The sequence below is a fragment of the Phodopus roborovskii genome, unplaced genomic scaffold, assembly GCF_943737965.1.
Source record: "Phodopus roborovskii unplaced genomic scaffold, PHOROB, whole genome shotgun sequence".
Lineage (NCBI taxonomy): Eukaryota > Metazoa > Chordata > Mammalia > Rodentia > Cricetidae > Phodopus > Phodopus roborovskii.
Genome location: NW_026126433.1, coordinates 8710777 through 8735074, shown reverse-complemented (window position 1 = coordinate 8735074; position 24298 = coordinate 8710777). Strand labels below are relative to the sequence as shown.

Genomic DNA, 24298 nt, shown 5'->3' with positions numbered 1-24298 from the left:
CACTTTGGGATTATTACAGAATTTCAATTGTTTTCAAGCTACTTGGTGCAATGTAACTTAAAGTTACTCTCAACAGTAGTAGGTATAATATTTACAGTTGATTAAAAATTATTTTAAGAAAGTTCAAACAGAAAACTATGGCACATCCTTTCATCTTCTGGAAAGCAGACTATGCTAAACTTTGTCATGAGGCAAGTTTCACTGAAAGACTAGAAAAATTTACATTTGCTATAGTAGCACAGAAGTACAAGTTTTGAGGAAGTCAGAAGAATAAACCATGTAAGTTTGCCTCCCACATAGCCAAGCTGTGCTATAACTGACAACTGACTTTACAAATGTCTGTCGTTTTTCTCTCTCCAGAACTAAATAAAATGACATATATGGCCCCTGTGCAATTTAATGTGTTTTCTCTCGAGAGGTTACAAAAAGTCGACACATTAAATTTAAAGCTAGCATGGTAAATCCACATTTAGGTCACAATAAATTTAGAAACCAAACTCCCTTTTAGAAAGCAGAAGAGTTGCTTTTAGATGTATCATAAACAAAATATGACCATAAGCAGGTACATGATAATACCACTGGGTGGGGCAATGACAGCCATAACTCTAAGTTATTCCTAAGCACAGATACCAAGTCACTTCACGTAGTGACATAAGACAGCTTGGGAAACATAAAACATGGTGATGATGCTAATGTCACTTTCAGGAAACCTCCCTAAAACACACACACACACACACACACACACACACACACACACACACACACACAGACAGCCAGGTGTGACTGGGCCCACACCTGTAAACCCAACACTTGGGAGGCAGAGACAGGAAGAACCCTGCAATTTGGAGGGTAAAGAAAACATACAATGCTCACTGAGAATTTTCTCTAGTGAATTTCAAGCCGAGCATCAACTAAGATGAAATACGCTGATAAAAATGTCAGACTTTAATGTGCAAAAACAAAATAAAAACAAAAGTGCAGAGGCTGCCCTTCCCCAAATCATGGAATTCATTTGTCATCTAAAAATTATCTAAAATTCCTGCTAGTAGCAGATACTTTAATTGTGGATTAGTAACCTATCAGATATTATTAGCTGACTGTAAATTCCTGATTTCAAGATTAAAGAGTCATAATGGTCCATTCGTGCAAGTTTTAAGATAACGTTTAAACATATAAAAGTTCAAAATAACCTTCAAGATATTTAATATTTTATAATTTAAAAGAAAAAAATCCATTATAAATTTCAGTAAGACCTTTATAAGACTACATACAAAAACTGTACAGGAGGGTTATGAATTACATAAGAACCAATGTACATCAGTGGAGTCCATTTTACTCATGAAGATTTCGCACCACTATTAACAGAAGTTCAGAAATAATTTTAACTTTCTGAAATCGTACACACATATCTAGTTATAGCCACTCTTGACTGAAAGACAAATGGCAGCTGCTTCTTGTGTGCGGCATCGGGGCACAGCAAAGTGCACTCCCCGCCACTGCATGTTGGGGTGGTGGTACCATCATTCCATTAGCAAAACACTCCACAACCTGAACAAAATAAAAACAGGTGTGTTATATAAAAATGAGAAGATTCAGCTGGGCGGTGGCGGTGCATGCCTTTAATCCCAGCACTTGGGAGGCAGAGGCAGGTGGATCTGAGTTTGAGGCCAGTTTGGTCTACAGAGTGAGTGCCAGGAAAGCCAGGGCTACACAGAGAAACCCTATTTCAAAAAACAAAAAACAAAAAAAAAACAAAAAAAAAACAAAAAAAAAAACAAGGGAGGGAGGGGAAAAAAGGAGATTTCGTAATAACATATCCTGTAATGAGAAGGACGATACAGGGTTGAGGAGCTCTGTATCATAAATATCAGCACTGTATCAAAACAGGGCCTAAAATATGCATAACAAAAATCGACACAGCAATTTTCTACCACGTACTACAGCTTTGAAAAGGATGTAACTGTTAGGCTTGCCTTAAAAATACAGATAGGTGTCTACAGGTTGAAATTACATGGGTTATCATTACCAAGCTAACTGCAGAAAGTACAAAAAAGCATCCATTTTCACTCATTTGGAAAGTGGAAATATTTATGTACTAATATGTAATCTTTTCACTTTGCTGCCCTGCAAATGAACAGAATGTCTTGTTATCTTCATGCAGATATGGCAAGATGACAGAATTCAATTTCCAAAGTAAGTGACAAACATAAATCCCTGTCAACCAAACACAGATCCATCTCTTCGGCTCCTATTCCTTGGTGGTCTTTGATGATTTCACAATCTGCAACTTTAGCTCTTTTATCATCATCTCTAACTTCTGTCTTGCCTCCCGTTCCTGTCTGAGTTCATCTTGGAGTTCTTGCCTGTCCGCCTCAGCATGGTCTAGTCTTTGCCTCAATTCTGCCAACTGTAAAATTTAAAGGCTATTAGTTTTTCATCACTTTGATTTTTCCCCCATTTAATCACCTTACCATGGTTATAAAACAAATTGCCATTTGCTTTTTACAAAATGAACTATTTTCATGCATCTCTCAGAACACCCACTATGTCTGACATGATAGTGAATTGCAGGTATAGGAGTGTCAAGAGGGATGAAGATGTATTGTAGCATCCTCTCACAAAGGTTGATAGCAGCACTGTGACTCTCTCCACAGCTGCTATGTTAACCTGCTCATCTTCTCCATATTTGTGATAATAGTAACAGAGTTACTCATGGGTGATAGCTTGGAACAAAAGCTCATCTTATTATACCAAAGTAACTAAAAACTGCATGGTGCTAGAGATTGAACCCGGGTCCTATGCATGAAGCAGGTATTTTAATACTTAACTAGATCTCTAGCCCAAAAAGATGGAAAATTTTATGCAGAGAGCACTAAACATTAGTAAATGAGATAACCAAATTACAGAATCCCAACTAAAACTGAAAATAATAAAGGTTAAAAAAAAAAAAAAAATCTTACTGAGCTGGGCAGTGGTGGTTCACTTTCCTTTAATCCCAGCACTGAGGAGACAGAGGCAGGTGGATCTCTGTGAGTTCAGGGTCAGCCTGGTTTACAGAGCTACCCAGAAAAACTCTGTCTCAAAAAACACCCAAAAGAAGAAAATCTTATTGGAGCCACCTCTCCCCAAAACCCCACCAAACAAGGGCAGGGAGGAGGAAGGACAAGGGAGAGCAAGCAAGAGAGCTGTCTTGGTAAAGCACATAGGGCTTGCTTTAAACAAGTCTGCACTCTCAGAAGCAAGTGTCCACCCATGCCATGCTCACAGCTGCCTGTGCACTCTCACCTGGGCCGCATACTCAGCCTCTTTGTCCTTCTCTAGATGTGAGTCGCAGGTGCACTTCTGCTCCATCACCTGCTCCAGCTTCTTTTCCAAGTCTCTCTGCTCCACATAGAACTCCTCCATCCTCTGAGCATGCTCGCTCTGCAGTGACTCGAGCTCTCTCTGCAGATTCTGCTGCTCCTCAGTGAGCTCCTTCATTGCCTTAGAGCTGCTCAACATCTCCACTTCCTGTAACACAGCAACAGTTCTTTATTTCCATCTCCTCAGGAAAACCTAAATCAGCAAGTATCTAAAGTTCAGCTATGGTAGCACATCTATACTGAAGAACTGCTTCTTAGTATAAACAGAACCACCCTGAGTCTGTCTGTGCCATCTCATTCTGACTTTCTTATCATGAAAAGCTATCACAACAATGACTATTTCTTAAGGCAATTTACCATCTGAAGCTGTTGCTTCTTCTGCAGAATTGAATTCAGCTTCTCCTGCTGTTTTACATAAGTTCTCATCACTTCTTCCATAATCCTTCCCTTATCATCCTCACATGTAACATCTCTGACCAGAAATGGAGAGGAAGCTTCAGCATCATGCTTGCTTATGTCTCTCACCAAGTTGCCAACAGTAGACTCAGATTTCTTTTTAGTCATAGAATTATTTGAGATCAATGGATCTTGGGGAAGAAATAGAAGGGGAAAAAAAGTATTAATACCACTGGCAAAAAGTTACTGAAACAATACACAAGTGAAATTAAGAAAACAATTCAATCAATAATTCAACTATAAAAACAATAAAATACCTTTTTGAGACTACAGACTTAATCTACTCAGTGTAATCCACATAAAAACCCCAGCTCCTATTTTCACAGCAACTAACCAGCTAATTCTAAGACTCACATCGAAACGTGAGAAATTCAAAATTGCTGTTACTATTGTTCAAAGACAATTCAATCAAGAAAAGAAAAATCTTTTCAACAAATGAGAAGCAATTCTAATATGTAAACAAACAACAAAAAAGAAGTAGGACTCCCCACAGTGTATAAATATTAACTCAAGGCCAGGCAGCAGTGAAGCACACCTTTAATCCCAGCACTTGGGAGGCAAAGGCAGGGCAGATCTCTGTGAGTTTGAGGCCAGCTAGATCTACAGAGTTCCAAAACAGCCAGGGCTACAGAGAAACCCTGTCTCAAAACCCATCCCCCAAAATGGTATATTAATTCTAAACCATGAAAATATGAGATCAAAGAATTAATAATTAATAAGAGCTGAAATCATTTAGTACAAACCTTCCTGGCCTTGGACTAGGCAATGCTTTCTTAGGTACGACACTTGAGGTAAGAAAGCAAACTGAACTGCATAAAAATTGCAACCTCATATGCTTTAAGTATCACTAATTAGATAGTAAAAGGGAATTGTCAAAATGGCAAATCATTATGTCTAATAAGACCAAAATGTAAAATGAGCTCCTGGAACTCAATTTAAAGACAACCCAATTTAAAAACAAGCAAAATTAATGAATTAACTTTTTTTTTTCAAATAAAATAGCCAATGTCCAGAAAATCATAAAAAGATAATGATTAATCATTAGGAAATTACAAACCAAAACCACATAAGACACTATTACCATAACCACTGCAATGACTGAATTCAGAACAGATAGTAACAAGTGTTGACACAGATGTAAAGGCACTGAAACTTTCAAAAACTACTGAGAAATCCAGCATAGTGCAGCTACTATGGAAAGATCTAATAGTACTTGCATGTAAGTTGTCAGTATTCTTCATAATAACTACAGAGACACAATGGAAAACATCCACCAACTCATGAGGGGATAAACAAAACATGGCATATCCATAGTAAAATACTAAAACACTGCTCCTACCAACAACACAAGATGAGAACATATCTAATAAAACATGCAGACCTCAAAACTGCACATTGCCCTTCTTTTTGTCTAAAATGTCCATAATAAGCACATCCACAAGACAAAACACAGACAATGAGCTAAAAGAAAGGAGAATAAAGGTGACCACCAACAGGTGCCAGGGACTCTTACAGAAGTCATGAAAATGCTCTGGCATCAAACAGATGGGAAAAAAAGAAGCTACCTGACTTGGTTTTTTTGGATTTAGTTCTTATATGCATGAGTGTTTTGCCTGCATGTATATATGTATATCATGTGTTTATATGTATGGTGTCTGCAGCACAGATTAAATCTCCTGGAACTAAAGTTACAGGTAAGATATGAGCCACCACATGGGTGATAAGAATCAAACAAACCCAGGGCCTCACAAAGATCAACAGGTGCTCTTAATCTCTGAGACATCTAATTAATTGGGCAGCCAAACAATGCAAATATAATGATACATGAATTATTACCATCACAGTTCAATTCAGAGGAAATTGAGTCACAGCGGTAACAGCTCAAATCCAGGAAGCTGTCAATCTTTATGAAGGTAGTATAACAGCAAGACTGCCTGACAACCCAAAGATGCTAAATGACTTCAAACGCAGGACACTGAGCAAAGCCGCAATACTCAACAGACCCAGGCAGCATCAACATGTACACCTCTCCTGTGGTCCATGGCATTTTTAAAGTTATAGGAAACACAAAGATTTTCTTTGCAATACTGGTCAGCATGTTCATCAACACCATCTGTCTGCCCCAATCTTTCTTTACTGTGTAATGAGCCCCAGTTGTGTACCTCCTGAACCACACAAGTTCAATGTTAAATACACTTAACAGGTAAAGCATCTCAATTCATAGAAAGAAATCAGAAAAGACAAAGAACTGTGAAGAATTCTACCAACAAGAGGAAGGAAGGAAGAAAGGGCAAGCGACAGAGTCATGTGCACTGAAGCTATGCACCTTCCCCTCTCATCAGCCTCCATAGGCTGCCACCATTCTAGAAAACTCACAACTGAGGTGCAAAGAAATCACCCTGAGTTTTCAAAGTCAGAACTGTTCTAAAGTAAAAGTTGTGATTATATGGGGGGGGGGTACCTTAAATAGAAAAGACTTTTAAAATACTGAGTAAAAGAGTTCTTAACTAGCTGATTTTTAAAATATAACTTCTAAATACTTACCTAAACGACTGTATAATTCTCTACTTGTTTTTAAATCCATTTTCTCCTGTTCCTCAAGTGAGACGTCTGGGTAAGACACTGTTTTTTGATGTTTACTACTACCGTGAGGCTTTTCTGACTGTTTGGAGATGAACTTACTTGTCTCTGTCTTGGTGACCTCTTTAGACTGGGATACAGCAGATGTGAGTGACACATTCGGTGCAACCACTTTATCACACATGTACAAATAGTAGCTGAAAACAGACAGGCAAAACAAAACACACATTACATATCATGCGTAATATAAATTAAGATGTGGTATCTTTCTATAAACTCCATTTTCTAGTTAGTACTAGAACAACCAATGTAAAAATACAAAGAAAAAGTCAGAACTTAAGGACAGCAAAACTCCGAGGGATTTTTGTTATTTTGAGAGCAATTTCAAAACAACTAAAGTGATACTGAAGAGAAAAGGTGAGTCTCTGCTTTGTCCCTCAAAAGCCCCTGAGAACTAGAACCATGAAATACCATGTATGGTACCTCACATTTATAATCCCAAGACCTGGAAGCCAAAATAGGAGGACTGCCATGAGTTACTTAGTCTAGACCTGCTTCCCTGGGCTGTACAGAGAGAGCCTTCCTCAAGACACAAGTAACTGTAGCAAGAGCTTCTTCTCATTCAGGGACGCTTGCTGCAGGGAGAGAACAGGATTGTCAGCTGCTGGGGCGGGGCGGGGGGCTATTTTCCTTCCCACAGGTAAGCAGTGTTGGAAAGTGAGACTGAGTCAAAGAGGTGCTCCCAGGGACCTGCCTGTTTGTCTCAAGAGAGAGAACATATTCTTAGAATATTGCCCAGCTACCAGGCAATGCTTCCATCAAAATCTATTGCTGAGATGAAACACCATGAACAAAAATCAAGTTGGGGAAGGAACTTGGCTTACTTTTCCACATCACAGACCATCACCAAAGGACGTCAGGACAAAAGCTCAAGAGGGCAGGAACTGGGAGGCAAGAGCTGATAGAGGCCATGATGGAGGAGTGCTGCTTACCAGCTTGCCCCCCATGGCTCACTCAGCCTGCTTTCCTATAGAACCCAGTACCACAAGGCCACGGAGGGCTCCACCACCATGAACTGGGCCCTCTCCTGTTGATCACTAATTGAGAAAACACCTTGCAGCTGGATCTCATGGAGGCAGAGGCATTTGCTCAACTGAGACTCCTTCCTTTATGATGACTCTAGCTGTGTCAAGATGACAAAAAAACAACCAGCACAAAACCCATACAGCAATCTCTTAAAATTCTTAATGCAGCAGCAGCAGGAAACAATACAAAATTAAAACTGAAAGAACAATTACTGACTTTTCTCAAAACATGAAAATGCTCAGTAGGTTATCTGAAAGGCTTACATCACACATTTGAGATACCTAACACTGAAAAGATATGGCCCTACACTTTAATTTCCTTTTACATCTCTCTTTGTGCAGGATACCTATGTTACTACTCTTTTTCTCTGGTTCTGAATACTGGGCATTCTGCTTTAAAATTAAGCAAACAGACCCTTTCATGGGTTTAACAGTGCCCTGGAGACTTATTTGGAAACTGTATGATGGTGACCATGTGCATGTTGTGAACCATAAAGCTAAGACTGACAACTGGGATGTACTTTTATTGAAATATAAACACTGGATTGTAAAGGATATGGTTATTATAAGATCTCCAAGTTTCAAAAAACATTTGTTTTAAAAATTATCAAAGTAAGGAGGGGTGCAGGGGTGCACACTCTAATCTCAGCACTAATGAGGCAGAGGTAGGTAGATTTCCCTGAGTTCAAGTCCAAGCTGGACTACATATGGAGGCCAGCCATGGCTATCTAGTAAGAACCTGTCTCAAAAAAACAACAATAACAACAAAACAAAAAAGCAAAGTAACACACTCTTGAATAGTCAGTTCACCTCTTAAAGGTAAATAAAAGAAACTGATTCCTTCAATTTCTATTTCAAATTAGAAATTTTTTATTTCTAGAAAAACAAACATCTAATAAAGGTTACTGCAAATATTAAATAAATTTGCAGTCCACTTCTCTTTAGAATCTTTGACTTTTTTCTAATAAAATAGCTAAACAACTTCCCTATAATAAAAACAAGCAAAAAAAAGTGTGTTCAATCCTAATGTACTTGCCTAAAACAATTCTGAATCTTCAGAGAAACAAGGAAAACCTAAAGGGAAGGTAACTTATATTTTAATTCCTGGAATTGTCCCTAACAGATAGCTGCTGGTAAAAGAATCACAAACAAGCAAACAAACAAATGAAAACTCACTTACCTGGGGTGTAAAAATGAATGCGTTTGAGAAACATGTTCCCCTTCCTGTTTTATAACAGGATACCAGGATGGCAATTCCATTCCTGATGGTGCATCTGTCTGTAAGAGTATGAGGAAAGAAAGTTACTGAGGGAAAGATGACTTCTCTTTGATTCAGTGAGTGTGCTTTAAGGGATAGAACCCAGAAATTAAACCCAGGGCCCTGGCCATGGTATGAAAGCAATCTGACCACTAGGCTCACAGCCATTCCCTAAAGCTAATCTTATGCCCACTTGACAGGGCTGCAGAACAAGTGTCACAATTTTAAGACTCATCTTAAACTAAGTGCTCTCCCACAGTGCTATCTTTCTCTCATTCCTTAAAACTTAGTGACTGCTCCTATCTGGTCCCAAGTTAAAAAAAAAAAAAAAATGGATATTCAAATGACTCAGCCCAACAAAAACAATTTCATACTTTAGGAATCAATTTCAAAGAAGTTAACAGGATCCTGAAAGCACATAGCATTGAGAACCTCTGATTCTCACTCTTGCTCACAATCAATCAACCCGTCCGCCACAGCACTTCCTACAATTTTAACTAGATGATATTCTACTACAGCAGTAAGTACTCTCTGGCCAATTAAATCTAAAACTGCTTGCTAATAAGAATCAGTACACTATATTCCTTGTAACTATTTAAAGCTTCCATGTATTTCTGCATGCCAGAAGAGGGCACCAAATCTCATTATAAATGATTGTGAGCCACCATGTGGTTGCTGGGAATTGAACTCAGGACCTCTGAAAGAGCAGTCAGGGCTCTTAACCTCTGAGCCATCTCTCCAGTCCATATTTAAAGCTTTTTTTTTTTTTTAAGCACACAGGAACTTGAAGCAGAAACTGAAACAGACACCACAGAAGGTGGCTGTTTAGTGTCTTGCTCCATGACCTCAGCTCAGCAAGCTTTGTTGTATCGAAAGAGACCTCCTGCCTATGGCTGATGCTGCCTACAGTGGGGTGAGCCCTTTTACATCAATTAGCCATCAAGAAAATGCCCCACAGATAAGTCCCACACAGGCCAATCTGATCTGGGCAATGACCCAACTGAGGTCCTCTCAGATAACCGTGGACAGTGTCAAGCAGACAATGGAAGCTAACTAGAACACTCCCTTCAATGATTATCTAGTATTGTCCCTAGCCAATGTCTAAATTCCCAATACAACTCTAGAAAGTGGCCATCCAGACTCTGAACAGTAACTTAAAGTCCAAGGATAGTTTTGCTTTTGTATTTTCAGTACCTAGCACCATGCCTACCATGCAGTATTTATTGAGTGATTTTGAATGATGGGGTAGCTCAGTAATTCCAGGGTAGCATTTTAAGGTTATTGTGGCAAGGGTTCCATGGCAGAGTGTCTGCCTAGGATATGTGAGGCAGTGAATTTAATCTCCAGCACCAACAAAGAGGAGAGGACCACAAGACAAAGGAGGAAGCAATGGTACAAAGTTACTGGCCATCATGAAACGCAAAAGACATTTGGCATCTTTCTCCTCCATGAAGCACAAGGGAAGTTGAACATATTTGGCTGCATTTTCTCATATGCACAAATTAAATAACACAAATCCTAAGAAAATGTGCAATGCCAACAGTGATAAAGTTGTACAAGTTAATTCTGAATGCTGTGGTAAGCCACAAACACATTTAACAAATTATCCTAACTACATGTTAAAAACAATTAAGCACATATTACAAAATGGAACATTCACAGACACGCCAGATTTTCTCTCCTAAGCTAACATTTGTGTCAACATACAAATTAGGTTTTCAGAAAAAAGAATATAATTAAACAGAACAGCAGTAATATTCCTGATCAGAAATACAAATTAGTTATCAGAATGGGAGCCTTTTATCTTAACACTCAATGTGGGACAATTTACTCCTTTCTGTACCTAAACATTAAAACAATATGCATCCTATCACTTGGCAGATGCAGATAGAGAAACACATCATTTAGTAGTTTAAGGCAGCCTTCCTATTTTAAAATGCTTCTACTGTTCGACTGTCCCATCATCTACCTCAAAAAGAACAGCTAGCACCTCACAAACACACACACACACACACACACACACGCACGCACGCACGCACGCACACACACACACACGCAAAGTTTCAGATACATTATTTTCAATCCAAAGCTTCATTCTCTACTAGACACCAAAGTAACACCTATAAAAGCAAATTCTAAGGGATCCCAAAATATACATTAAGTTCATTTTTAATAAATAAGGCTTAGGAAAGAATTTCAAAGTCTCCCTAGCATATTAACTGACACTTCATATACACAGCCCATGCATAATCAGATAGCCTAACAAATGATGCATGCTTATTAGTTTCACAATGACACATTTTGGGAAAAACTAACTTTGTTTTTTACAAGTAATTTTTGGTGCCACTTTTAATACAAAGCACGTGCACCTGCTCAAAACCCTAAGGTCCTTGAATCCTAGACTTACATTCAAGAATAAACGTCTTCTAAGAGGTATACTCAGTTTTAATTATAACACTGATTTTTAAAAAATGGGTCAATGCTTTAAAATGCTTGTGAAACTTCCAAAATCCCAATAAAAACTAAGACACTTTTAAAGTTTTTAATGTTTTTTCATTTAGAGTGTGAGAATATGTGTTTGTATGAGTTGAATGTGAGTGTGTGTATGTGTATGTGTGTTTTCAAAAGATAATTTTCATGAGACAGTGCTCTCCTCCTAATATGTTTAACCTGGGGACTGAACTCAGGTCATCAGGTATGATGGCAAATGCCCTTACCCACTGTCATTTTGTTGGTACCCCCCAAAAAAAAATCTTTGAAAAGCAGAATTTTTAAAAATGCTACAAATATGGCAGGCATCATTGGTGGTACATGCCTTTAATCCCAGCACTGGGGAGGGAGGGAAGCAAATCTCTGAGTTCAAAGCCAGCTGGGTATACAGAACTAGTTCCAGGACATCCAAGGCTGCTGTTACACAGTGAAACCCTGCCTCCAAAAACCAAAAACCAAACAAACAAAAAGCTACAAATGGGGCTGGAAAGATGGCTCAGTGGTTAAGAGAACCCAGGCTCAATTTCCAGCACCCACATGGTAATCCACAAGTATCTGTAACAATCTCAAGGGTCTGACACCTTCTACTGATCTCTCCATAGGCATAGGCATGCAAGTGATGTAGACAAACATTCAAACAACACACACACACACACACACACACACAAAATATACAGGCTAAAGATGCTACAAGTAATAATCATTTTTTAAATTCTTATGTTCAAAGACAGCATACCAACTGGTAAGTTTAGTAGATTTTTGGTTTTTTTTTTTTTGGGGGGGGGGATTGGTTTTTTTGAGATAGGCTTTCTCTGTGCAACAGTCCTGGCTGTCCTGGAACTAGTTCTGTAGACCAGGCTGGTCTTGAACTCACAGAGATTCACCCGCCTCTAATTCCTGAGTGCTGGGATTAAATGTGTGTGCCACCACTGGACAGTTTAACAGTCTTAAGACAAACACTTATATAAAAAAATACACTACAATGCACATTAAATGCATATTGTTATATAATATGTTCAACATAAACTGTCGGCAACCTTGCCAAGGACATTACTAGATAGCCTAGACACTATTGCTTAAGAAATACCTCCTCTGGTATGAAGTAATACCCCTGGCCCTGGGTCTTTATATCATATATAACAAAGACATTCAAGTGGTTAATACATGATTTCAGAAGTATACAAAGCACCTTTTACCAGATAGCTGCCAACAACTTTTACTAAAAGAAACCCAATCCCTCAGATGGTATCCAGTTTCCTCAGTGTGCCGAGCATTTGAATGAGCATGTCAACAACTGAAATAAAACTGTTAGGAGGTAGCAAACAGCTACTTTGGAGCTTTTCAGGCTTAGATTTATGCCTCACTTGACTGAGAATTAACCTAATGCAAAACTGAAACACTAGGATCTAAGCACCTGTATTAACTTATCAAGGGCTGATCCCATGGATCACTGGGAGTCACATCAGTGCCTGTTGCTCACAATGAAAGATCAAACTCCCCACACACCTGACAAAGCCCAGGTGGAAAGCAAAGGTTCTTATAATAAATACGTAGTCATCTTAAACTTCATGTGAGTTGGTAGCACAGCTCTCCCATTGCAACTTGAACTGATAAAACTCTTGTCAAGGAAATAACAAAAATACTAAGAAAATAAAATGTTATGCTGTAATTATTGCATAATTATTGCTCTTAACTTTGTATATTAAACTATAAACATCAATATGCTGCACCCCCATGGCCCCCTCCCCCCCAGGTGCTTGGGATCACCAGTCAAGCATCCCGCCATTGAGCCACATCCTCAGGTAGTTAAGCAGGGTTCTAGTTTGTTTTTAGTCACTGTGACAAACACTGACCAAAAGCAACTTGCAGATAAAAAAAAAAAGGGTTTATATAACTCTCACTTCTAAGTCAGTCCATCACTGAGGAAAGTCAGGACAGCAACTCAGGCAGGAATCAAATGAAGCAGGAAAGCTGGCTTGCTCAGCTTTCTTGCTTCTACAAGCCAGGTATACCTGCCCAGGGGTTGGCCATCCCACAAAAGACCAATCTGATTGAGGTAGCATCCCAATTCAGACTCCTTCAGGTAACCCTGGCAGCTGGAAGCAACTGGGAAAAGCATCCTCAATGCTATAGCCATATTCTCACTGGAGCATGTCAAAATGTTTAATATGTATAAACCTAAGGCTTTCTGCATGTATGGATGGGTACCAGATGGGCAAAAGGGTAAGGATTCCTCTGGAATTGGCTATAAATCACCATCTGTGGGAAATCACACCTAAATCCTCTGCAAGAACAGTAAATGGTCTAACCACTGAGCCAGCTCTCCAGAACCAATTTTTTTTAAGATTTCAGAGGTGTCATCTTTTTCATGCTCCAACTTAATTTTAACTTCAATGATTCTATATCTGAAATGTCTTTTTTATTATTATTTTGTGTACATTGGTATTTTGCCTGCAGGTATGTCTGTGTGAGGGTATTCAGTCCTCTGGAACTAGAGTTACAGACAGTTGTGAGCTGCCATGTGGGTGCTGGGAAATTGAACCCCGGGTCCTCTGAAAGAGCAGCCAGTGCTCTTAACTGCTGAGCCATCTCTTCAGCCCCTGAAATGGTTTTCTTTCAGGCAGCACATAATTATGCTATTTTTAGGTAATCTAGTCAATCTGGCCATTAACTGGAGGTGTTTAGATCATTTACATTTGCTGCTATTATTAATATCATTGAATTCCATCTATTTTCTTTTTATTAGTATTCCATTTGTCCCCCAAAGTCTTTTATAATTAAAAATAAATGTACAGCTTTATTTTCCTTAGTTGGAAACACATATGGTCTGATTTTGGCTTTCAAATAATGTTCACTATAAAAAAAAAATTGGCTTTACTGTGTATATCGTCAATTTTCTATTTTATTTTCTATTTTATTGTTTTGTGTTGGCTTTTTATATGCTAATGACCTACTAAAATGATTTCATACTCCTTCCTTCTGACCTTCTTGACCTGGTTATGTAGAGTTAAAAAAAAAAGCCAAGACACTCACTGTATGTGGTAAACTAACCCTTTCCAGCACACTGGAATGGTACACTCTGCACATCTCTTGGGAGAATTGACAAAACTGTCTCCCTAGACATTTTCTGTGGGGCTTGCTTCTCTCATGGAGCCCCACATGAGAAAAAAGTACACAGACGAAAAGCTGTTGTAAAAGGGAACTTAGGACAAAAAAAAATCAATATCTAACATTTTTTAAAGTCATGTCTTTTAAAAACAGCACTAACAATCCATTGTATTAAAAAAATTTAATACATCCTATATTTATTAAAACATGGGAATACTATTCCCAAAGCATTCTAAAACTTTACAATAAAATCAGGGAACTCCTATACTATTAAAAGACTAGGGCCACAGGGAGGGGAAGTGGGTAAAAAAACTCTGAAAACTCAATCACTATAAACTCTTTATCAAGACTCACTAAAGAAAATGGTGAACAGAACAAACTTTGACCCAATCCAAACAAGTCTGTGATGGGCTCCATTATCCAAAAGGTGATCTCAACCAGACTTTGAATGGGCACCATTTCCAATGGAACCAATTCACATACCTATTTGAGTTGCAGTCTCCTAGTATAATTTTTAAATATTTGTTTCTTATGACAGACCTGTTTCACATGTTCAATAAATGAAGATGTTTGGGAGGAATTCCCATGTACATATTAATATTTCAGTTATCATTCAATACCATCTGATATTTCTAAACAAAAGGCTTTCAACTTCCAAAATGCTTTCACATTTGATAAGTTATACTAAGTTGTATGTATAAACTATATACATTTTAAAAGATCAAGCCATTATTTAAAAAACTATCCTGCTGGGTGGTGGTGCACACCCTTAATCCCAGCACTCTGGGGACAGAGGCAGGCAGATCTGAGTTCGAGGTCAGCCTGGTCTACAGAGGGAGTTCCAAGACAGCCAGGACTACCTAGAGAAACCCTGTCTTGGGGGGAATCCATGGGCCAGGGAAGTTTCCTACCTCAGTAGTAGAACACATGCCTAGCAAGGGGAAAGCCTTGGGTCTGACCTCAGAACTAGAAAAATTTTAATACCAAATATTAAAAAATTTACTTGCTTACATCATTAGGGTTATAACAAGAAGCATGTTTCCTAAAATATCCAGCATCCTGGAAGAGAGGAAAAATATGTTCCAGATCACTGCAGAAACAAAAATGCAAAACTAAAGGGAGTGGAAGGATTAATGCTTTCTTCAGGAAGGAATGAACTGAAGCTCAACCCAGGGCTAACACAAGCTAAGCGCTTTCTCTACCAACGAGGAAAAAAATATTTTTAAGTTGTTTATCTTTAGGACATCTGTCTGCATCACAGATAACCTAAAAACCAATATACTCCCTTAGCTACAGAAAGTAAAAACTACACTATCATACTAGAGTAAACCAGTTTGACTTTGAAATCTTAGTTGTAATAAACTTTAAGGGCATATACCATATCACCCTTTTTAAAAGAATTTGTATGTGTCGTGTGTGAATGTTTGTTTGAATATATTTATATGCCTGTTGCTTTCAAAGGCCAGAAGAGGGCTTCAGATCCCCCTGGGACTGGAGTTACATATGGTTGTGTGCTGGGACCAAAGCTGTTTCCTCAGCAAGAGCCTCCAGTGCTCTTCTCTCAGAGATGCTCAGTCTGGTGCTGGGTGAAGAATCACCTACAGCTCTGTTACCAGCTAACTAAAACTGACCTCTTCCTAGCTACTTGAAAATAATCTTAAGCAACACCCTTCAGGTTTATCTGTGAATGATAAACTTGCTTAAGCCTTGTTCTAAAAGCAGAAACTCAATGAGTCTGATTCTTATCTATCTGAATACCAACTTAAGACATGAAAAAAAAATTAGGAGAAAATAGCATTTTTGCATATTAGTTGTACAGTCTAAAACCCAAAAACCTTTTATAATAAAAAGCACACCAAAAACCTACCATCAGAATCTGGAAATACCCATTCTACAGCACCACCCAAGCATTATCTAAAATTATATGCACATTTTTGAGACAAGATCTCATCATGTAGCCCTCAATCTCCCTATGTAGCCAAGGATGACCCTCCTACTTGCACTTCCCAAATACAGAAATGCAGGTACACCACCCCCCAGGCTTACATAGTGCTAGGGATCAAACCCATAGCTTTGTGCAGGTCAGGCAAGCTCTCTACCAACTGAACTATGTACCCAGACCCATCATGCATTTTTCTGATAGAATCCAAAATAGTTTAGTTTCTACAAAGAATAAACAGTTCTCCTCTAAGAAGTTAACCTTACCCCACTTACTCCTAGAATCTAAATAGACTTAACTATGCAAATTAAACATTAGTTATGCAAATAAGCAGCTTCTTGGACATTACTAATATAATTTCTGTTCCTTAAAATTAGTCACAACATTTCTAACAAGTCCCTACATTTTCAGGTTTCTTTTTATTTTAATCCAAAACCAGTATTTTGACTACATAAACCTTATCAAATTACAATGGTCTCAGTAAATATAATTTCCTTCACATAGCAGGTTAAGGTGCTCACCAGTCTTCAGGGTAAACAAAAGACTGATTTGATTTTGGGGGTGGGGTTCTGTGTAGCTTTGTAGACCAGGCTGGCCTCAAACTGACAGAGATGTACCTGCCTCTGCCTCCTGAGTGCTGGGATCAAAGGCGTACACCACTACCAATGCCCGACCCGATTTGATTTTTTTTAAATGGAGTTTCCTCATTAATTTGGTTTGTCTGACAATCAACAACTAAAATCCCTGGACTAGCAGAATACTTTCCTGTGTAAGTATTTAGTTTTGTGCAGTAGAAAATTGAAGAGCCTGTGCTAAACGAAGCTCTAATACCTCAAATGCAGCTTCGGCTGCTTCAGGGAAATCTACTTTCAACTCCTTCTACAGCATCCAGGTACATACCTGACACACCTGACAGGAAGAAACAGTCCAAGTCACTTCCCTCACAGATCCTTAAAAACTACCTTTCCATGTTTAAAGGAGGAAATTTTAAAACATGCAGTTAGCGGCATTCTAAAAACTGCTTAAGCATGTGTTAAATATAGACCCATTTTTTTCCTAAAACCTTTGATGAGATTTTCTTAAATTCCCCTAATGTCCTTCAATTCACCCAAAACTGGAAACAACGTGGCAGCAAACTGAGAAAAACAGAAAAGAACTAAAATAAGGAGAGGGGCTCTTAGATCCTCCCCCAAAAATATATCTGTATTACTGTATTCCAAATGAAGGACAGATTCAATTGTTTCAGTAAATTTATCTTTTCAAAACAAACTCAGCCATATTTCCCAGATGGGTTTTCATCCAAGCACAGAACAGGTGGTTCTAAGATTGCTTGTCAAGAGGAGTGACGAGCAAAGCAAAGGTCCGTCAATAATGCAGCCTTGGCCAGACATGCAGGGTAGTGGCCCTAATTAGCTAAGGCTAGACAGAGCATCAAAAGAATCATTCTGCATTTTCAAATCTAGATCCCGAGCAGGAACTCCAACACCACACAAGCAGAGCTATAGGCAAGTTTCACACTTTGAAGTAATGGCATCAAGCCAATCCTGCTTTAAACCAGTTAACACTGCACCTGAAGAATAAAACTTATCTAGTGGCCACTGCTGAGGAGTTTCAGTGATAACTGGAAAAGTCTGAACTGAATTCTCTCCATGTTGAGCTTCAGAAGCAAACCACTACCTTAGAGGACACTGATGTTCCTTCAAAGGCTGAAGCACAGAACACCCAATATTAAACTATAATTTATACCTAACTCTGCTGTGAACAACCTTGAGTAACTTAATAAACTTTCTTCCAATTAACAGAAAGAAAGTGGTATTTCAAAGGGAAAAAAACTAAATAATGGAAAACTTTAAAGTTGATAAAATGTGGCCAATCTTCTGTCAAGAATTAATTAAATAAAATACATGAAAAATAGCTCCAGACTAATGCTTAATACATTTTAAACTGTGCTAGGTATATTACATGCTAATTTTAAAAAGTAGAAAAAAATATAAAAAATAACCACATCAAGGTTTAACACTTCACACCTGTCTTTCACCCATGCATTCAGATCTTAATTGGTTATCTTAAACTACCAAATAATGCAGTGGAAAGAGTGATGCTAAAATCTCTTTTGCTGATAGCTCAATCAGTAATATTTTGTTAATTTGAAATAGCCTTTATTCTGCTTCTGTCATTATTTTTTAAAAGCATTCCTTTCTTTTGTATTAAAAACAAAATCCTGAGCCAGACAATGGTGGCACACGCCTTTGATCCCAACACTCAGAAAACAGAGGCAGGCAGATCTCTGTGAGTTCAAAACCAGCCTGGTATACAGAGTGAGTTCCAGAATAGCCAGGACTACACAGAGAAACCTTGTCTTCAAAGCCAAAACCCAAAATCCTGGTTACTAGTACAAATTACTAGTACAAAGGGTCTCCATCTGACTTGTGTACAGCTCAATCCTCTATCCCCAAGAACAGAAACATCAAAAACCACTGATGTAGCTCTGAAAAGCAGTTGTGAGCCACCACCAAACCTGTATCATTTGCAAATGGAGATAACAACACCAAAGTGCAAACTATCTTGACTCCTAGGCAACAGATTTAGTCAAGAACCAGGATGTGTGAAAGATTGACCAAGAGAAGACTGAGGCTCATTCTCTTACCTGAAAAATGGGAATGACCCTGCTTCTCTCAGGTGGGGATAGACAGGAAAAAAAAAAAAAAAAAAAAAACACATTACGGGCAAATTTGAAAACAGGACATTGATGGTTTTTTGTTGTTACATGAGTAAGCTGAGCTTTATAAGACAAAGCTATAGACACAGAATTAAGAAACCATTACCACTATTCAAAACCACTACTTAAAACAGCAAACTTGCCTTTGACTGGGTTCTCTTTCCATTTCTCATGCTAAACTTCTCTTTCATTTCTTCTAAAATTATCTTCAGTTTCTTTTCTTCAGGTGTTCCTAGGTATTTTTGGTTCACATGAAGGTAACAGTGCCACTTGGCTGATTCAAAGCCCCAGTGGCAAGTTCTTTTGTCAGGTGATCTGTGAGAATGCATGACAAATGTCTGGGGTGCAAACATTCCACAACACTCCAGACACTGGATACAAGGAGCATCAGGCTGAACATAAAACTGAGGTGCAAAGAGACCCTGACATTTGCCCAAGCATTCATGTTCTACTTCAAAGGCACTGCCAGTTTCCTTTAACTGGGCCAATGAGTTCTTAGCAGGAAGTATGCTACCATTTTGAGGAAAAGTCCGAGGCCGCAGTAGAGCATTACAGAGTCTCTGGGCATCAGTCAATGTGATCAACCCACAGGATGGAGCATTAAACGGAAGTATTCCTAGGACCTTTAAGATATGAAGCTGGTCTGAAGTACACCTTGAACAATATATGTATAGCTCATCACACACTGTGTTTATTTGCTGGAGTGAAAATTCTCGGAGAACAGAATTTAAGACTTGGGGCAAACAGAGTCTCTTTTCTCCTCCAACTTGAAAACAAGAAATAGACTCCCCTTCCAAAACAGTCTGCGTGAGCTCTGTGGAGCTATCAGAAGGAATGAGAAGAGGGCCGGGAAGAACCTGAGGAGATGGAAGAGGCAAGAATACAGTCGGTGACATGCTTTCTTGGGAGTATCGGGCAGAAAATGCTGCTGGCCCACCCAAAGAACTCTGGCTACTTAAATGGAATTGTGCCAGTGTGTGTTTCAGGCTGGGGTTTAAATTTAAAGTTTCAGGGATGGAAGTACAGTTTCGCTTAGCATGCTCTCCATCTGACTCCACTGATGCATCTCCATAGTCGTCCAAATGTTCCTTCTTCACCTTGGTCAGCGTTTTTCCATTGGCATGAATGTCTGTCATCATTTTCTTCAAAGGAGGGCTGCCATCATCCTCCATTCCATTCAGTTTTTTATTTGAACCCTGAACTAAGGAAAAACTTGACTGTAGGTTTTCCATGGCTACACTGGTGTTTTAAATAATTAAATCTGCAATGGGCATGTTGTACTCAGTTGCTAATTTGAAGAGAAAGGGGTAATGTATACAAATATGGCCCCCTTAGAAAATCTTAGTTTGCAAAGATGAATTTTCTTAATAGATTTGTGCAAATTTTTTTTTTTTTAGTTATACCTTAGGGTATAACCGAAAATACTACAAAACTTCTCATTTTGCTTCTAATAATAAAGAATATAATCAGAAGCAGACTTCTGAGGAAAATCTTGTTTTCTTGACTTCTTCAGATATTTGTATTAAAAAGAAAAAAAAAAGGCTAATTTCTCAATTCAAGATGTCCAAGGTTTGGTGTAATGGTTGAGTTTGGTGGTTTTGCCTTTTAAGCAAAGCATTGGCAACTACACCCAAACATGAGTTACAATGATGCAACAGATTTAATCTTTGCCAAGGAAACCAAAGGGGGTAGAGTATCGTCACTGAAAATGGTGGTCTGCCTCTGTGTCCACAAACTGAAGACTTGAGACTTGTCTAAACCACCACCAGTAACAGCCTGACTCCACCTGAACTTCTGTTAAAAAAAAAAAAAAAACTAAAAAAACTGCTCAGTTATCTTCAAGGGTTACAGTTCATTCTTCTTTCAAATGACCTGGAAGGAGAAAGGGGTGGGGAAGAGTTACAACTGAATTTGCTCCAGAGGCCAAAGGGTCACTTTAAAACCAGTTTCTTAATCGTAAACTCAGTTCACTTTACCAAAGGTAACACTTCAGTGATCTCCTTCAATCAAACATGAGAGTTATCTAAAAGAAGCAACCCAGAAGGTGGATATCAGGAACATTAAATATCCCTCCCAACGAGGAAGAGCACAAATTTAGAATACAAATAAATAACTACCAGAGGCTTTCTCAACTATGCCATCTTAAATAAAAAATTATCTTCTTTTATCTCATAAACCCTGTAGTTTCAGCTCTCCAAAAGGCCCAGATACATGTTAATACACCTACCATATGTAACAAGTTAGTTTCAAGTGGATTAATTCATCTAGTCAATATAAACTATCTTTCTGAAATTAAGGAGAAAAATTAAACTTTCCCTTTAAAAGGTTAGCGAATTCGCTTAATAGTAGTCAAAAGCTGTAAGACTCCATGCCTGGAAATCTCCATCCTTGAGCAAGACTAATCCGGGACAAAAAAGCACAAGGCAGACAGACCTCACAAAGAATGCAAATGGAGGCAGAGTGGAGGGGGGAGAATCTTTTTCCACTCCCCTCCGGGGAGAAAACCCAATGAAAGCGGATAAATAAAAACCTTTGCTTTCTAAACTCCCTGCGACTTAACATTATCACAAAACCCAAAGGATGACCGCCGAAAACCATCTAGCCGCCGTACTGACTTTCGCCACTTCAGGGACACCTCAGCCAAGGCGATCGAAGGAAAAGGGCAGGAGGCATGACCTAGCCCAGGGGCGCCCCACAGACCTGCGCCCACGCAGACACCCACCCACCTTCAACCGACGGAGGTAGGACAGGAAAGCAGGGGACTCCGGACGTCTGGCGAGGTGAGAGGGGGCAGAAGGAAGTAGAGGGAGGAGTCCTCCCAACCCCCACCCGAGACTGGGATCACCCCAAGTGCCCTCCCCACATCGCCCCACTGCGGGGGCCGCCGATGGAAATCCCCACGCAGCCGGCCCGCGGGAAGTTCTCTGCGGTTACCTCGGCACCCCAGGGCTGCGCCACCCCCCTTCACCTACCCCGAGCCGTGGCACCCAGAGGGGCGCGGGCAGGCTGGGCGCCAAGCCCGGAAGCCCGCAAGCCCGCGTCGCCGGACACTCAGACCAGGGACCAGCCCGGGGCATCCCCGCCGAGCGCAGACGGCCGGGGGCTGGCGACGATGACCGGCGTCCCAGTCTCCCGGGTCCCGGCCGCTCGGGTCAAGTGCAGCGCTATCCCCCCCCCAGCCAGCCGACCAGTCCCAGGACCCGCGAGGCCTGTACACCCGTGGGACCCCCGCCGCGCGCCCCGTGCCCGCGACCCCGCCCGGGACCCCACGCATCCCGGACGCCCCACTCGGGCCCTCCGCACCCCGGGGAGCTCCATGGGGTCTGCGGCCTCCCCATCACCCCCGCTGCCGCCTCAGCGTCCCCAGAGGCCGCACGCCCCTCTCGTCCCCTCGCGACCTGCGGCCGCACCTGTGCCCGCCGTGGCCGTCGCCGCCGCCGCCGCTCGCCCGCCGCCTTCGCTGTGCCTTCGCAGTGCCGGCGCCGCTCCGAACCCCACACACATCGCTACACACAGCCTCTGACGTCACCCGGCCCTCGGCCCGCCCACGTCACTGCGGAGACACGGCTTCCCGCAGACGCCGCCGCCGTCTCCGGCCGCCCGGGGGGACAGCGAGGGCGGCGGGCGGAGGAGGGGAGGGAACGAAGCCAGCGGCGCCGCGCGGCCCCGCGCCAGCCAGCCCGTCGGGCGCGCGCGCCGTCTGGCCTATTGTGGCTGCTCGCGGGCTGCGCGCTCGCGTCCCTCCAGCCCCACCGGGGGGCGCGCGCCTGGCGCCTCAGCCGCGCACGCGCGTGCGCCTGTCCTCCTCCCCTCCCCCCCCTGCCGCGCGCGTGCCCCGCGCTGCTGCTGGCCCGGCGCGCCGTCTGGGCGGCTGGCGCACGGCGCTGTCTGCGGTGCCCGGCGCAGACAGGATGTTCCCTCGGCCCCACCCCCGCCGCCCTCCTTCCTTCCTCGAGTCGCCCAGCCGGCTGTCTGGGGCCGCCCCCGCCACGCCCGCTGCCGTGTGGAGACGGGCCAGACCCGGGGGCGCCCCGGCCGCTGTGCCGCCGCGCGGCGGGGGAGGAGCGGGGGGGAGAACGAAGGGGGAAGGGGCAGGGCGCGGCGGGATGCACTGAGCGCGACCCCGGCAGCTGGCCGCGCCCGGGGTCAGGCTCGGCCACCCCCCCCCCACCCCGCGGCCGCAGCTGGCCGCCCGGCCCCGCCCCGGAGGTCGCCTGCGGGCGGCTCCCCGCCGCGACCCCTGGGGTGAGCCCGCCGCGCAGACGCCCCCGCCCGGAGGCGGCGGCCCCCCTTCCCCCCCAGCCGGCGTGCAGACGTCGCGGGGCCCCTCGCCCCTGTGGGGCCTCCCGCCGCCACCACCGCCGCCGCCCTGCCAGCTGCCGGCTCTGAGCCCCGCCTGGCCGCGCTGGGGTGGCCTCGCCCGGCCGCCATCGTGAGGGAGGCCGCGGTTTCCACCCCGCCGGGACAGACCTGGCCGCCCCAGCTGCTCTCGCCCTCCATAAGTGACCCGTTCTAATTCACTGAGCGCTTTCGTTTGGGGTTTTCGGGTTTTTCTTTTCTTTTCCTCCAGAGACGAGAGGAGGTGGAGAAAGATAACCACTTTAGAGCTGTCGGCTGCCACCTCGGGCGGGCGGCAGGGGGTGGGTGGGGGGGAGTTCCTGGCCAACGTACCCAGGAGAGTCAGTTCGAATATTCAGCTCTGTGGAGCTGATCCGTCACATTTCGAAACACCAAGAAATCCCCTGCTCTCCACCCCACCGCAGGATCAGGAACTGAAATAGCGCAGCGAGTAACACTGCGCAGACTTAGGGAACTTAAGCTTCGGGCGGCCGTGCAACCCCCTCCACCACCACCCCGGCCCCCCCCCCGCCCTTTTTCTTTTCGCCCAGTTACTCATTTTACCGCTTCGGGGTTACTCATGTTTGGGTCCACAATTGCAGCTGTCCAATTGGGAGTACTTTTGTGCTCGAAGGTTTTTCTCTCTTTTCCTCCACAATAGGTCTAACAAACCTCCTCACCGCCCCCCACCCAGCTCCTGTCGGCCCCCATCTCCGTGCTCCCAGGTCATGCCCCTCTCCCACCTCCTACCCTCCACTCCTTGACTGCTTGCCTGTGTGAACATGAATAATTCCACAGCACTTCCCATCTGTTATTGCCATAGAGACAGAAGCTCAGCAAAGATAATGATGTTCTGTGCAGAGCCAGTGGGGGGAGAGCAGCATCTGCGAGTCTGGGGGAATAGATGTTCTAACCGCCAGAACATTCAGAGGCCTGCCTGGAAAGCGGAGGTGAAAGCCAGGA

The 24298-nt window shown here is 42.2% G+C and overlaps 1 protein-coding gene across 2 annotated transcripts; it reads right to left on the bottom strand.

Moving 5' to 3' along the window:
• Positions 1 to 931: 931 nt before the first annotated feature.
• On the bottom strand, positions 932 to 20737 carry Skil (SKI like proto-oncogene). 2 transcript variants are annotated; one of them, XM_051185875.1, is made up of 6 exons: positions 19137 to 20737; positions 8664 to 8757; positions 6363 to 6595; positions 3720 to 3949; positions 3286 to 3510; positions 932 to 2407 (listed from the first exon to the last, which is right to left on the bottom strand). In XM_051185875.1, the coding sequence occupies exons 1-6, from the start codon at positions 20227 to 20229 to the stop codon at positions 2249 to 2251; spliced, it is 2034 nt and encodes a 677-aa protein (XP_051041832.1). In that variant the 5' UTR covers positions 20230 to 20737; the 3' UTR covers positions 932 to 2248. The 2 variants fall into 2 exon arrangements, with proteins under 2 accessions (XP_051041832.1, XP_051041833.1); XM_051185876.1 differs by having other exon boundaries at positions 6501 to 6595.
• Positions 20738 to 24298: the final 3561 nt, after the last annotated feature.